This window comes from Notothenia coriiceps, unplaced genomic scaffold (assembly GCF_000735185.1).
Source record: "Notothenia coriiceps isolate Sejong01 unplaced genomic scaffold, NC01 NC01_scaffold00009021, whole genome shotgun sequence".
Classification (NCBI taxonomy): Eukaryota; Metazoa; Chordata; class Actinopteri; order Perciformes; family Nototheniidae; genus Notothenia; species Notothenia coriiceps.
In genome coordinates, this window is record NW_011341722.1 from 1 (window position 1) to 12,567 (window position 12,567).

Consider the following 12,567-nt stretch of genomic DNA (forward strand, 5'->3'; position numbering starts at 1 on the left):
TGTAGGAAAGCCTGCTCAGAAAAGGGTTTGAAGCAGCGCCTGAGCACAATAAGACCCTTGGCTTTGGGCAACTTAGTGCTCCTAACGCAAGCAATAGTGCAATGGTTAAAAATGTATGCATTGTATTATTGTGTCTGTTACCTGTATGTAACAACCTCCTTTTGATGCCTGATATCTATTTTAAATGCTTAAAAAAACAGCCTCTCCAAATGTTTATTCATGCTTGGGAATTATGATTTCAGTTTGAATGTAACCTTAAATATAAAACTGGAGACTGATGTGAATGTCCACAAAATGTTATTTATAAGAAAGTATGGTATTGTTGGTATTTGGTTGTACATTTTCTTAAAATATTAAATAATACACCTGCATTGTATGAGCAGTGGAATATAAACCACTTTAAAAACCCAGTTGACTGTGGGAAAAATGACATCATATAAATGCAGACATGAATTTAGAGATATTTAAAATAATGATATTGAGATAAAAAGATGGTTAAAAAGAAATGGACCGAACCAAGGCAGTAAAAAAGACCAGAGAAAGACAAAGACCTCCATGTTCATAATCCTTGATTAAGTCGTTGAATTTGGAATTTGCCATTCACCATGTTAAACACTGGATTAAAATGTCTTCATAGGTACATTTTCCATTTAATACATTTACATCAGTGGCATCTATACCATAAATGTTACATGCCTCAGATAAAGACATGTACAAAAAACTAAGTTGCACTTCACCTGGATGCAATATCAATAATTGGCTAAGCAAAGAAAAAGGCGTGCAAAAAAACAAATATAAAACAAAATACTTACTTATGTGGAAACTTAGAACTTAACTCTAGCAACATTGATATCTAGATATAGATATATACTAGATCATACAACTGACTCACAAACAACTAGTATGAAGATAATATGTTATATATAGGGGGAACATAAGGTCCTTGTGCTTGTAAATACAAAGAAGCATGGTCAACAGTTACTGAAAAAGTATAGGGTTAACAACATTACATATGAATACCACAGAAAACAGCTGGTATTTTTTCGTCATGCATTGGTGCTTCAAGTTAGAAATACGAACTGAACTAGAGGTTTCTTTGTGAACTGGCCACTGTTCTGACTCAGAAACTCAAGTGCTTATTTTAGAACCTCTTTCTCCTTTAAAGCCACAAAGGGAGAGCATGTCTGAATAAGCAAGGCCCTGCTTTTTCTAATACATGAACAGATATGGTGAGCAGTTAAGACTCTGATCCCTAACAGCTGTTCCTGCATTAGATGGGATCAAAGTATTCCCTCGACGGTAAAGCACAACGTCGGTTCACATTCTTTAACAAGGCCGATTACACCGACCCTAATGCACTGTAACTGCCAACTCAAACATCCCAGAGAGTGACTCCTAACAACTGCATGTTAGACAGAAAATCCCCAAATGTATTCTGATACTCACTTGTATCACTTCATTATTATTCTATATCTGTGCCACTAGGTGTGTCAGTCAGGCTGCATTTGAAGGGAAATCTTGTGGGTAATAACATTTATTAAAGCAGACATTACAAGCCTCCCTCTCACACCTTAGACCAGAGACAGCAGTGACAACCTGAGCTGATGTCTATGTCACCTTTTACTGCACCAACACTCATTGTGTCAGCAGGGCCCAGGAAGGGAAGCTTCAAAGAGCCAAGCAGAGTGGAAGTGCATGGATGTGTGTGTGTGTGACACTTTGTGTATTAAACGCGTGGTTTTTTAACTATGTCGTTAACAGAATAATGCAAAGCCGGCTGTTACAGAAAAGGCTTCATTTTTTATTTATTTATTTATTGAGACTATTATTGGACATAATTTAAAACAATCTCAGAGAGAAAAAAGGACTGTAAACTCAATATATTGTGCTTTATAAATGTAATGTATCATTATTATTATTATTATTATTAAAAGCATCAATAATGGAGGAGATCACATTTTTCTAAATAGGAATATCTTACTTTTCATATCATCCATAGGTTATTTGATTGAAATAATGTTATACTGGCTTGAGAGAGAAATGATATTTACTGGGAAATCATAGCAGCCATACACCATTAGTGTTTGATCCTGATCTGTTGTTCCCCGTCAACTAAAAGTCTTTAACTGAAACACTAAATTAGACAGCTATTTCATAAAAAGTCCTTTATTAAAAAATGCCATTCTCTGTGCCTGTGTGTGTATGAGTGCACAGTTTGTGGGTACAACCGTGTTTGTGAGCTAGTTATTTATAGTTGGAGCTAATGTTGTGAGGCTCCATCCCGAGAGATCCCCAATTATGATGGAATTTAGAAAGCAGAAGCTATCTAAAATAGTGCTAAGAATAGACTGACCTTACACATAATCGATTCTCCCAGCATAAATGCAGACATATCACCAGAAGACAGACACACACACACACACACACACACACACACACACACACACACACACACACACACACACACACACACACTCACTCTTTCTCTCTCTCTCTCTCTCTCTCTCTCTCTCTCTCTCTCTCTCTCTCTCTCTCTTTTCTCTCCAGGAATGCCTTTAGAGTGTTAAGAGCAGACACCGTTTGTAGGCAGATGTCTTTGCAGTAATAGTGGAAAGTATAATACATTATGGATCTAGCCCCCTGTGCTAATACTCCAAGAGGCTCTTGTGATAGAACACGGAATTAAATCACAGAGCAATATTTGTGTCTTGCGTACGAGGGATTGGAAACAACCAGTGAACCTACAGCCATTAAGTGCTGTGCGATTTGCATGACGATGGTTTTATTAAAACAACTTTCCAGCATGTTAAGTCCCACATCATTAAATAACGTTCAGAAAAATAGTAAAGAAATCCAGAAATGTTTGTGTGGGTATGTAATGCTATCGAGTCATCATGTCTGAATTATTTAACTTTGAAAAGCAACTCCACGCTATGATATCTTGCAAAACAGTACATTGTTACAGAAAAATATACATAACTTACTTAAACTTCATAAAAATAAGCAATGAGACCACTAATGATAATGTTGCTGTGAGTTCATGTTGGATAAAGCAGACGGACACACAGCGAGGCTCTGAAACTGGCGCTGGGTTTTAGACTGAATTTGGAGTTGGAACAGGATTTGAGTTTATGGTGAGCTTGGATGTTTGCGTGTTACTCTGCAATCTTCTTACCCCTCAGAGACTCTCTCCTGGCTTCATCAACCATCTCCCTAACCTTCGACAATGGGAATCAATTAAAAGGAATTGTAACGTTTAAAACAGTCCACTCGTCAAAAAAGCAGCAACAGAAAAAGACAGAAAGAGAGAAATAAACAATGTTGCGAGGCAGACTGATGGAAGTGAAGGCATACTGTAATTTATATTTAAAGAGGCTCACTCACGCATGTCTAGTGTGCCTGCCTCACGGCCACAGCACTTCCTTTGCTACTGTAAACTCCTTACAGAGCGGGTCCTTTGATCCTTGAACAGCAACAGGCGTCCTTAAGGCTATAAAACCAAACTACCTGAACACACACAAACCTGCATGCACACACACAAAAGCGCACACACTCAGAAATACATACAAGTTCTGATAACTGTCACTGAACATGACGTGTCAACTGAGGACGTGCATTGACCTTGTGATTCTCTTTCTGATGCACAGCATTAATTTTGCAATTGTACGTCTAATACACTAAGTAAAACTACTACCAGCACTAATATGAATACTCCTTCCTGGATCAAAATTAATAACAATTTTTATAATAAAGGTTTGAAACAAAAAACTGTTTGGGGGGGGGGAAGCAAGGAAACGCTAAAAGAACAGTGACTCCAGATGTGTAAAGGCGTGATTTAAAATCCAATATAGATGAAAGTAAATAAGTTGGTCCCCAGGCAGATCATTTTACTGACTTAGAGCGCCGATGGCAAAACACTAATGGGTTAGACAGAATACATTAGTAAGATACATTTGACAAGCAACCAGGGGACTACTTAAGCAATAAATTATTGAGGGAAAGTTTGCTGAAAACAAAGTTAATTGATTCGTTTAGAAGATAACAAATCTTAGATTTTTATGTGCTGTAAGTCAAAGCAAAGGTCACATGGTTAGGCACAAAAAACGTTAAAGCGAATGTGAAGTATGCCATATACATATTTCTTGCTTGCCCTCTTTTCATGATGTGAGGTTGGTCTGCATTTAGATGATAAACAGTACAAGAAGTGATCTTTCCCATAGAGGGCTGATAGGAATGGTGAGACTTCTGTTTAAAAGGAAATGGTCCCAAATGTCCTTCTCTAGTCTAGAGGCATGTCAAGTCATTTCCAGGAGATCCTGAGCTGTAAACAAGCCAGACAGGAACTATAATCCTTCAAACGTGGTCTTGGTCAACAATTGGGTCCAACTGACAACTGGGTCCAACCGACTATGGACATGCCAGAAATTCCTTCACCAGGCATGGTCACCTCAACGGGCGCCTTTCAAAATGAACCAGTAACAGTCCCATTTGAGTTTGGGATATCTTAGCTCCTGGCTCTAGTTTTCTGGCACAAGTTAAACTTTTTGTATCTGTCATCTTATTATTGGGTTCGAGGTTCATGGCCACATTGAAGGTGAGTCAGAATGTTAAAAGAGACTAGAAGTGTGAATTCAGTCCCTAACAAATGTTGCTGAACATGCAACATGGCACCATGTGTTTATGAAGATATATAAGTACCTCATTGACCTTAAGCAGAGAGGTGAGCAGGGCATTGCACATGGAGTCAGGGGATGCCTTCTTCAACGAGTGTGAGAGTCAATTAAACCATCCAGATATTAGATAAAGGTGTGATATTCCAAACTGCTGTTGAGAACACAACTAGGGGATTGTGTGCACCCAAATCCCGCCATACTTTTCACATTCCGCATTTCTGGAAAAGGACAGAATATAGAACCTTACTCATTGTATAGGTCTTCAGCTGGTGCTGTGCGTTGCAGTGGGGCAAACTCGTTTGTTTGTCAATCTCCTGCGCAGGCTCCAGCTCCTTCCCCACCGAGAAAGTGACATTCAGAATCCAACGGTCAGTCTTCCATAGGGACCACCTGTCGCCCAATTGGCATGGCACTAAAACAGAACGCCCATATGGTGCCCTTGCATTGTTTTGAGCATGACCAGGCCCAGTGATTAAGGTCTTGCCTGCAAGCTCCTCTTACAGGTCTGTGTGAAGAAGGGGGCCCCAGACAAGGTCACTCTGTTTAGGCCAATAAGGGTCTTGGAATAGCCTTCTCTGGCCTCTCTCTCCTTCTCTAGAAATTAGTCTTGGGGTACCCTGCCAGGTTTCTAGCTGTCCCTCACAGCATAGCTCATGGGGTCAAACAAACATCTCCACATGAGAATATGGTAATTTATAGATAGTGGTTCTGCGAAATTCTCATAAAGTCTGCAGACCACCTGTCTGTAAAATGTAAGGAATTTAGTTTTCTGTATTTATATTGAAACATTATTTAGATTTGTATATCCAGTTCTCTGGTATTTGTAACACGGTGGCTGCCCTGGCCTTTAATGTCCAAAGAGTGTGAACACTTTCTGAGGTGACAGAAGGGACACATGAACAGGCCAGAGTGACACCTAATAGATCAGGTCTTTACGACCTCGAGTTCAGAGATGAGAAGGAGACCTACTGCGGCCAGAAGTCCTTCTCTCTCAGGCCTGCAGCCCTGACCTCCACAGGGAGCGTGTCATTAGGGCCCATATAAACTTTTGAAGTAGTGAGTCCAAGGAAAGGCCAGGTATGTAAGGCAATAAATTGTGACTTTAAATGCAAACACAAAAAGTGAAAGAGTGCATGACCCCCGACACAGAGATGATGAATACTTCTGAACAGTTATGTCTTCTGTTCTTTCCTCTTGGATGGATACCTGCCAGCCATAACTTATTGCTTCCCACTATTACACTCAATAAGAATGAAAACTAAAGGGCTTCTTTGAAGTTATATTTTACTTGAGTCAATAAATTCATGCCAATTACTCAAGGAAGCTCAGCACAACCACAAACTAATTTTGACATTTAAAATGATAGGGAAGAAATTCTGCAACCCTTCGTCATCAGAGCAACTATCTTAACCATAGCTTAATGTGATTCATTATGAGATCTGTAACGTGCTCAAACCTATTTGGGTGTGAGACATTTTTCCTTGAAAAAGGAGAGATGTTGTTGCGATTTCCAAAAGGGTGAGTGTGCATGCACATTTTCATAGACTATTTCAGAGTGCATACCAAGGAAAGCCTGCTATTCTAAGAGTTTATAGCTCCCTCTCATGTCCGGTGGGTGACTGACAGCAAGAGGCAGGCAGAGGGTGTTTCTCCATTGCATCTGGGCCAGGAACAGCTGACTGGTTGGGATCTAATTGCTCTCAAGTGAGGTCAGCAGGAGGCATTTATCTAAGCAGAGTGCACAGCGACAGGGGAAGATGCACAGAGTCAGCCTGCCAGAATCAGACAGACATCCATGGGAATTGGCAGAAGCTCCAAGCTCTTGCTTACCTCTACTTCATCACTGTGCTTGGTTTACAACTGAGACGACAGCTTTAAAACTACAGAGGCTTCAAATTAAAACTCTCTCTGGAAGGGAACACATCTCCGACAATTCGTGTCATCACTCAGAGCACATGTAAGTCATTAAACTTTGTTTTTGTTTTTACAGGAAAAGCAGCACAGTTTGTTTGTTTGTTTGTTTGTTTGTATATATTCTGATACAGATGAGATTACATTACAGACCATAGTCTTGTAAAGTAATCCAACAATGTTGTTGCAATACGTCTGTTGTGGGTCTATGAAAAGGAGCAATTTGCCTGAATTTTTAGATATTGCTAGGATATGTACAAAACGTATTTGTATCAAACACAAAATATTAGATAAAGGAAAGTGTTTATTTGAACGTTGCTATACATTTTGGTCGATCCTTGTTATAATTTACAGAATTAGTTGGTTTCTTTATGACTTTTTTTAACAAAAAATACTTCAACATGTAAGTGTATCTCTGAGTCTAATTTTTTCCAACTGCATTAGCTAGAATCAAACCAGTTTACTTTATTTTCACAGCGACATCCTGCGTAACATTTGCTGAGCTGGATTATGAAGTCTCTTGTCGGACTATGTTCTTAAGAGGATGGAGCAGTCTACGCAGAGCGTCGCTGAGGACTAAAGACATATCATTGCATAATACTGTCACCAGTATTGTTCAGAGCACTCTCCAGCTTCAGCCAACCCCAACAAGCTTCACAAAGTCTCCTCCACAACCATCTCGTCCCAACGTAATAGGAATCACTGCAACAGGATCCGGAGGTCTCAACACAAGCATTATAGTCAGGGATCAGGGGGTCACTGGGCTGAGGGATAGCGCACAGATCTCTATCTCACATTTAAGTATGTTGTTCATTGACCCCCACTGCATTGTATTATAATGCGCAAATGGATGCTGACATGGAACCTTCAAAATCTGTTCTCTGGACTGTACCTGCATGCCATCTTCTTGTTCGGCAGCGTGTGTGTGGTCTACAGTGACTGCACTCCAGAGCAACTTGCCGCCATCATGAACTGCTCCAAACACGAGCGCCACACCAGGAACTACGACTACATGGAGGGAGGAGATGTGCGCATCCGACAGCTGTTCAGCCGCACGCAGTGGTTCCTGACAATTGATGACAATGGCAACATCAACGGGACTCAAGATCCCACCAATTGCTACAGTAAGGATGTCTTTTCAAATTATAATACCAATGGTACATTATGAGTTCCAATTATTATCAATAAAAAACGAATCCAATTTGCAAGAATATATATTCCAAATATACATTTACTTAAATGCAGGTATGAAGTTATTCCTAGAATATGAAATGGTATGATTCTGGTATTGCAGAGTTTAGTTGTGAGATGTTTCCAGTAAAAGCCTTTGGCTTGTCAAGGTGACAGAAGAACGTGGGAGGTGTTATTGTACAGAGTTCTCCAAAGAGTAATCAGTGTTAATGGGTCATGAGTCTCTGTTCGAGCAGCCAAAGTGACAGAGGTAAAATGAAGCAGGTTGGGGCTTTGGCTTGTTAAACCATAACACCATCTAAACACAGGCTGTAATTAAGTAAACTGAAGGGCCATGGAGCCTGTTGGGTGCCAGGATCCTGTGACCTCACACTCACACTGCAGCAGACTCACTTTCGTTCTGCTTGATTTACTCTCCCAGAAACTAACACTGTCAGAATGAGGTCTGGGACAAAGAACTGGCATGAATATTAGAAATGGAAAATGTGTTGATATCAACCTTATGATGAATGTCTCACACAGAGACAGCCACGGTACTGTGTTTTGAAATATGTCCAATAAGCTTGCTATTTCAACACTGAGTGACTAATTTTATTTGATAGTCATTACCTTTTAATTAAACACAATTGTTGCATGTTTGTATTAGAGCCAATGTTAACCACTGAATATCTCGGCCATGGTGAGGATGTTTTCAAGTACTTATCATTTCCTCCTATCTGACAGTGTGGCTGTGACTGGAATGTTGGCTTGGCAGGGAAATGCCTCAAAGTGGATGAAAAACTGCTTGTGTAACAATTGGCAACAAAAGACAGAAAAAATGACAACCACGGCTGACAGTCGCACGCTAAAAGCACAAAAAAATGTAACAAACAAGCATTTGAAAAGACCAGATATATGTGTTCTAAATCAGTGAGTAATTCTTTTTTGCCCGCAGTGAACAAAGATTATTGAAAAGCTGATTGCTTGAACTGCTTGTTTTTTTTTTACAAAAAGAGAAAGCATAAAAGAAGAAACCAAAATGAGAAACTTAGAGCTGAATTATTTTTGGCAGCTACATTCCAAGTGCCTCTACAACTAAAATATAGACTTACTTCCAGTAAACTCATGTCTTGAACGGCACAAGTTTTTTACTTCTAGCTTTTGTATGTGTTATTTTCTCAAATCAAACAAACACATGTTAGATTTAAGTAGCAGATACATTTCCAAACACAATACTAAATGGTAACTACCAACATATGTACGTCTGTGTCCAAGTGAAAGGCGATGTGCATGTTGTGATCACAAACATGTGATAATAATTTCAACAAAAAGTTATGCTCAGCCACAGCAAAGAGAAGATAAACAACTTCGAAATAGGCCATCAACAACTCCCAAACCACATAAACAATTGGAAAACAAGACATTTGAAGACTATATGAGAGAGTAGTAATATGTTATATTTCTCTACTTAGTCACTCAGATTGAAAAATAAAAGACCTGGTGTCAGGTGCAGAAGGAAAAAAAGGATTGGATCTTCAAACTGCTACTTGTTTACAGTCATTTGATAAAGGACACACTGACATACAGGTAATCTGATGAAAGTCTGAAGTATTCTGTCGTTTCGGTGAAGATGAGGATTTACCTATAGTATGAAGCAGTCCATTTTAATCTTAACATCGCAACATCCTTTCCAGGGGATGAAAAAATAGATTCAAACACTGTTCAGAGAAAACAGGATTAGGGATTACCCAAAAGTCAGTTTACTTAGCCAGAGGCTCAGCAAGTGATGACAAATCTGTTCAAGCCGAGGTTAGTTTATCTGCGTCAGAACCAATGTTAACAATATGTGTGCATGTGTGTGGAAATATGTGCCACCTTTCACAGTAGACAAAACAACCAAAACGGTTAAATGTTTTATAACAACCATACAACCATTAAGACACACTAAGAACAAAGTCATTCCAGTGCGATCCCTGCTTATTACATTTGATTAAAAGTTCATTATGAATTTTACGGTTAACTGACTGTTAATGTTCACAAATGAAGGTATAGCTCTAATAGTGTAATTTTAAACCTCACATTTAATCATAAAACATTAAATCTAATAGGGGGGTAGAAAAGCAGGGCGCACCTTTTAAGGGAAGTAATATTAAGTCAAATATCAAGTGCTAACAGAGCCCGAACAACATTTTATGTTGGGGACTCTGACATCTGTTAGTGATCTAGCAAACTAACATGCAGCATGCTTAATGTCCATCTGAACTGCCTTAATAGAGGTCTCCCCTTTTCTCTTCCTCCCAAATTAAATTATTTCTGCAATATGTTACAAGGTTTTTATCTAACCTGAAAATATATCATCTGGACATTGTTGATGTATAACTTTCGGACTTCAGTAAATGTTGTATAATTCCCCTAAGCAAACCTATAATAACCTTACCTTTGTAAGGTTTTTTTCTTCATTTCAGATTTTAAAATGTTTCTCTTTGGTCTGATTTGTTTAGTTTTATTTGCATCTTCTCCAAAAGCATCTAGCGTTAAGACATTACATTTATATTGTTTCGTCGTAGGGACTAGTAATATTTGATTCAATTAACAATTTCAGAAATACCTTTGTTTATACTGCATTGTATTTCCAAGAAGTGTAATGAAACATTTGGTACCCACCAGAAGTTCTTTAACAAAATAAGAAGAAATAACAAACCAAAACAATTCAGTGCAAGTTTACTTTCCCACAGAATTGAAGAGCAGGCCTAAAACGTAGCGTGCAAAGCTCATTCAAGGAGGTAGTTTCCTCAATCCCAGGAGAAAGAGGCCTAATCTGTCTCCCATATGTGGCATGGCATAGGTTGTGGTTTGTGTAATAGCCACCCAGGCCATTTTACAACGCTTGAATAAAGCCAGAGAGACCACTGGCTGATTAACCACAGGAACTACCGTCTAGCTTGTTAATGAAGATGGATGTTGGACACAGCACAGAGCCACAGTGAAGGCTAGATGTTGACACGTTTTATCTATCCTGTAATACAGTATGTCGTGTTTTATTAACTGTGCAACTGTCTGGCAGGTATCCTGGAGATCAGGACAGTGTCTGAGGGGGGCATACTGGCTATCAAAGGTGTGAAGAGTCAGTACTACATAACTATGAACAAGGCTGGACAGCTGCAAGGCAAGGTAATACTTTCCTCTTTGAGAGGCCACACACTGTTCAAGATAATACACAATCAATCAAATATAAAACAATAATTTCAGAACATACATTTGAACTAATGAAGCACTTACAATAATGACATTCAAATATTTTTTTCAAGCTTTTATGTTTGTCTTATCCTTTACAGAGGCTCTACAATGAAAACTGCAACTTCAAGGAGGTTTTCCTAGAAAACTACTTCAACGCTTACTCCTCTGCAAAGTGGACTAAAAATCGCAAAGAAATGTTCATAACTCTGTCTCAGAAGGGAAGGCCGATGCGAGGAAAAAAGACCAGGAGGGAGCACATAGCGTCTCACTTCATCCCTATGAAGTGCAGGGAGGAGGAGAGGAGAGTGGACTGAAAAGGCTGACGACTGATCAGTCGCAGATTGTGTATGATTTCAATCACATATTATATATGTTACCAGACACATGTAAACTCATTACCAACATCACGCTCCACTCTCCTCTAGGTGCAGGTAGTTATGTAATGTCTATTACATGTTGTCAATTCCATAAGATAAGGCATTATATATCAGATGAGCACATTGAGCTATTCCAAACATTCTCAAATAAAATGTTGAAACAAGGAAATATTTGTAACAGCCTTGAATGAAACACAAACTGTAAAACCACTAAAGGCTACTTATTGTTTGTTTCTTTTGAGTTAAATATTATATTTCCTCATATAACAGTTGAGTGTTTTCTTATAAAAACGTACAATGTATGATACACAGTCAAGACTGTATCCTTTTCCAAAGATGATCTTCACCCAGCCAGAGGAGGAGATCTCTATGATCAACAGAAAAGCCCACGATGGAGATTTGGCTTGATCAAGAAGTGCTGAAGCAAGCTGGACTTGTCTTTTTTTACTGGTTGTGCTCAGAGCACACAAAACAGAAGCAGGATAAACTACAAAGCATGTTGAGTAAAGTTAAGAGTGTGTAGGACAATCTGTTGTGGACGATCTGTTTTGAGGACCAGACTGGTCAAGTGCATGGTTGCTGCTCACTGATTCCCTCTTCATTATCAAGGTGTGATTTTGAAATGCTAAAGTATTCTGCTGCTGCTGATAAAAATATCCAGATTAAAATACAAAGTGAACAACGTGTTAAATGTGTATGCTATGCAGCCTCTTCTCTTCAAGTTGATAACCCTGTACATTGTAAGTACTGTATTAGGGCCCGAGCACGGAGCGCTAGGACCCAACGGCGTCCTTCTTGCAGACTTTTATTTTACACTGTGTTAAGACATTCACATTTTAACCAAGACAAGACATTCATCAGGTCAATTTATTTTCACGACATATAATCAACTCATTTCAATCTCAAAAGATGACTCACTCTTATCATTTATGGTTGTAAGTTATTTGTATAAATCAATTAAATGATATGCTAGACTTCAAGAGTGTCCCTTTTCCTTATAATGTGCATTTTCTACTCATATTATTCTACTTGGATTGTTGGTGGGTTCTTTGACCACTAGGGGGTATAAGAGACTCTAGAAAGTAAACAACTAGCTTATTAAGTCATTTTTGTCACATGTCTATGGCAAGCCATTTGAGTATTTATTCAATTTCCTTGATATCAGACGGCAGCGGCCTACACTAGTTGGCTCTTTGATT

The 12,567-nt window shown here is 38.9% G+C and overlaps 1 protein-coding gene across 1 annotated transcript; it reads left to right on the plus strand.

Annotated features, from left to right (window-relative positions):
- Nucleotides 1-6,350: 6,350 nt before the first annotated feature.
- Nucleotides 6,351-12,158, plus strand: fgf7 (fibroblast growth factor 7). Its single transcript, XM_010770690.1, has 4 exons — nt 6,351-6,630; nt 7,062-7,708; nt 10,819-10,925; nt 11,090-12,158. The coding sequence occupies exons 2-4, from the start codon at nt 7,423-7,425 to the stop codon at nt 11,303-11,305; spliced, it is 609 nt and encodes a 202-aa protein (XP_010768992.1). The 5' UTR covers nt 6,351-6,630; nt 7,062-7,422; the 3' UTR covers nt 11,306-12,158.
- Nucleotides 12,159-12,567: the final 409 nt, after the last annotated feature.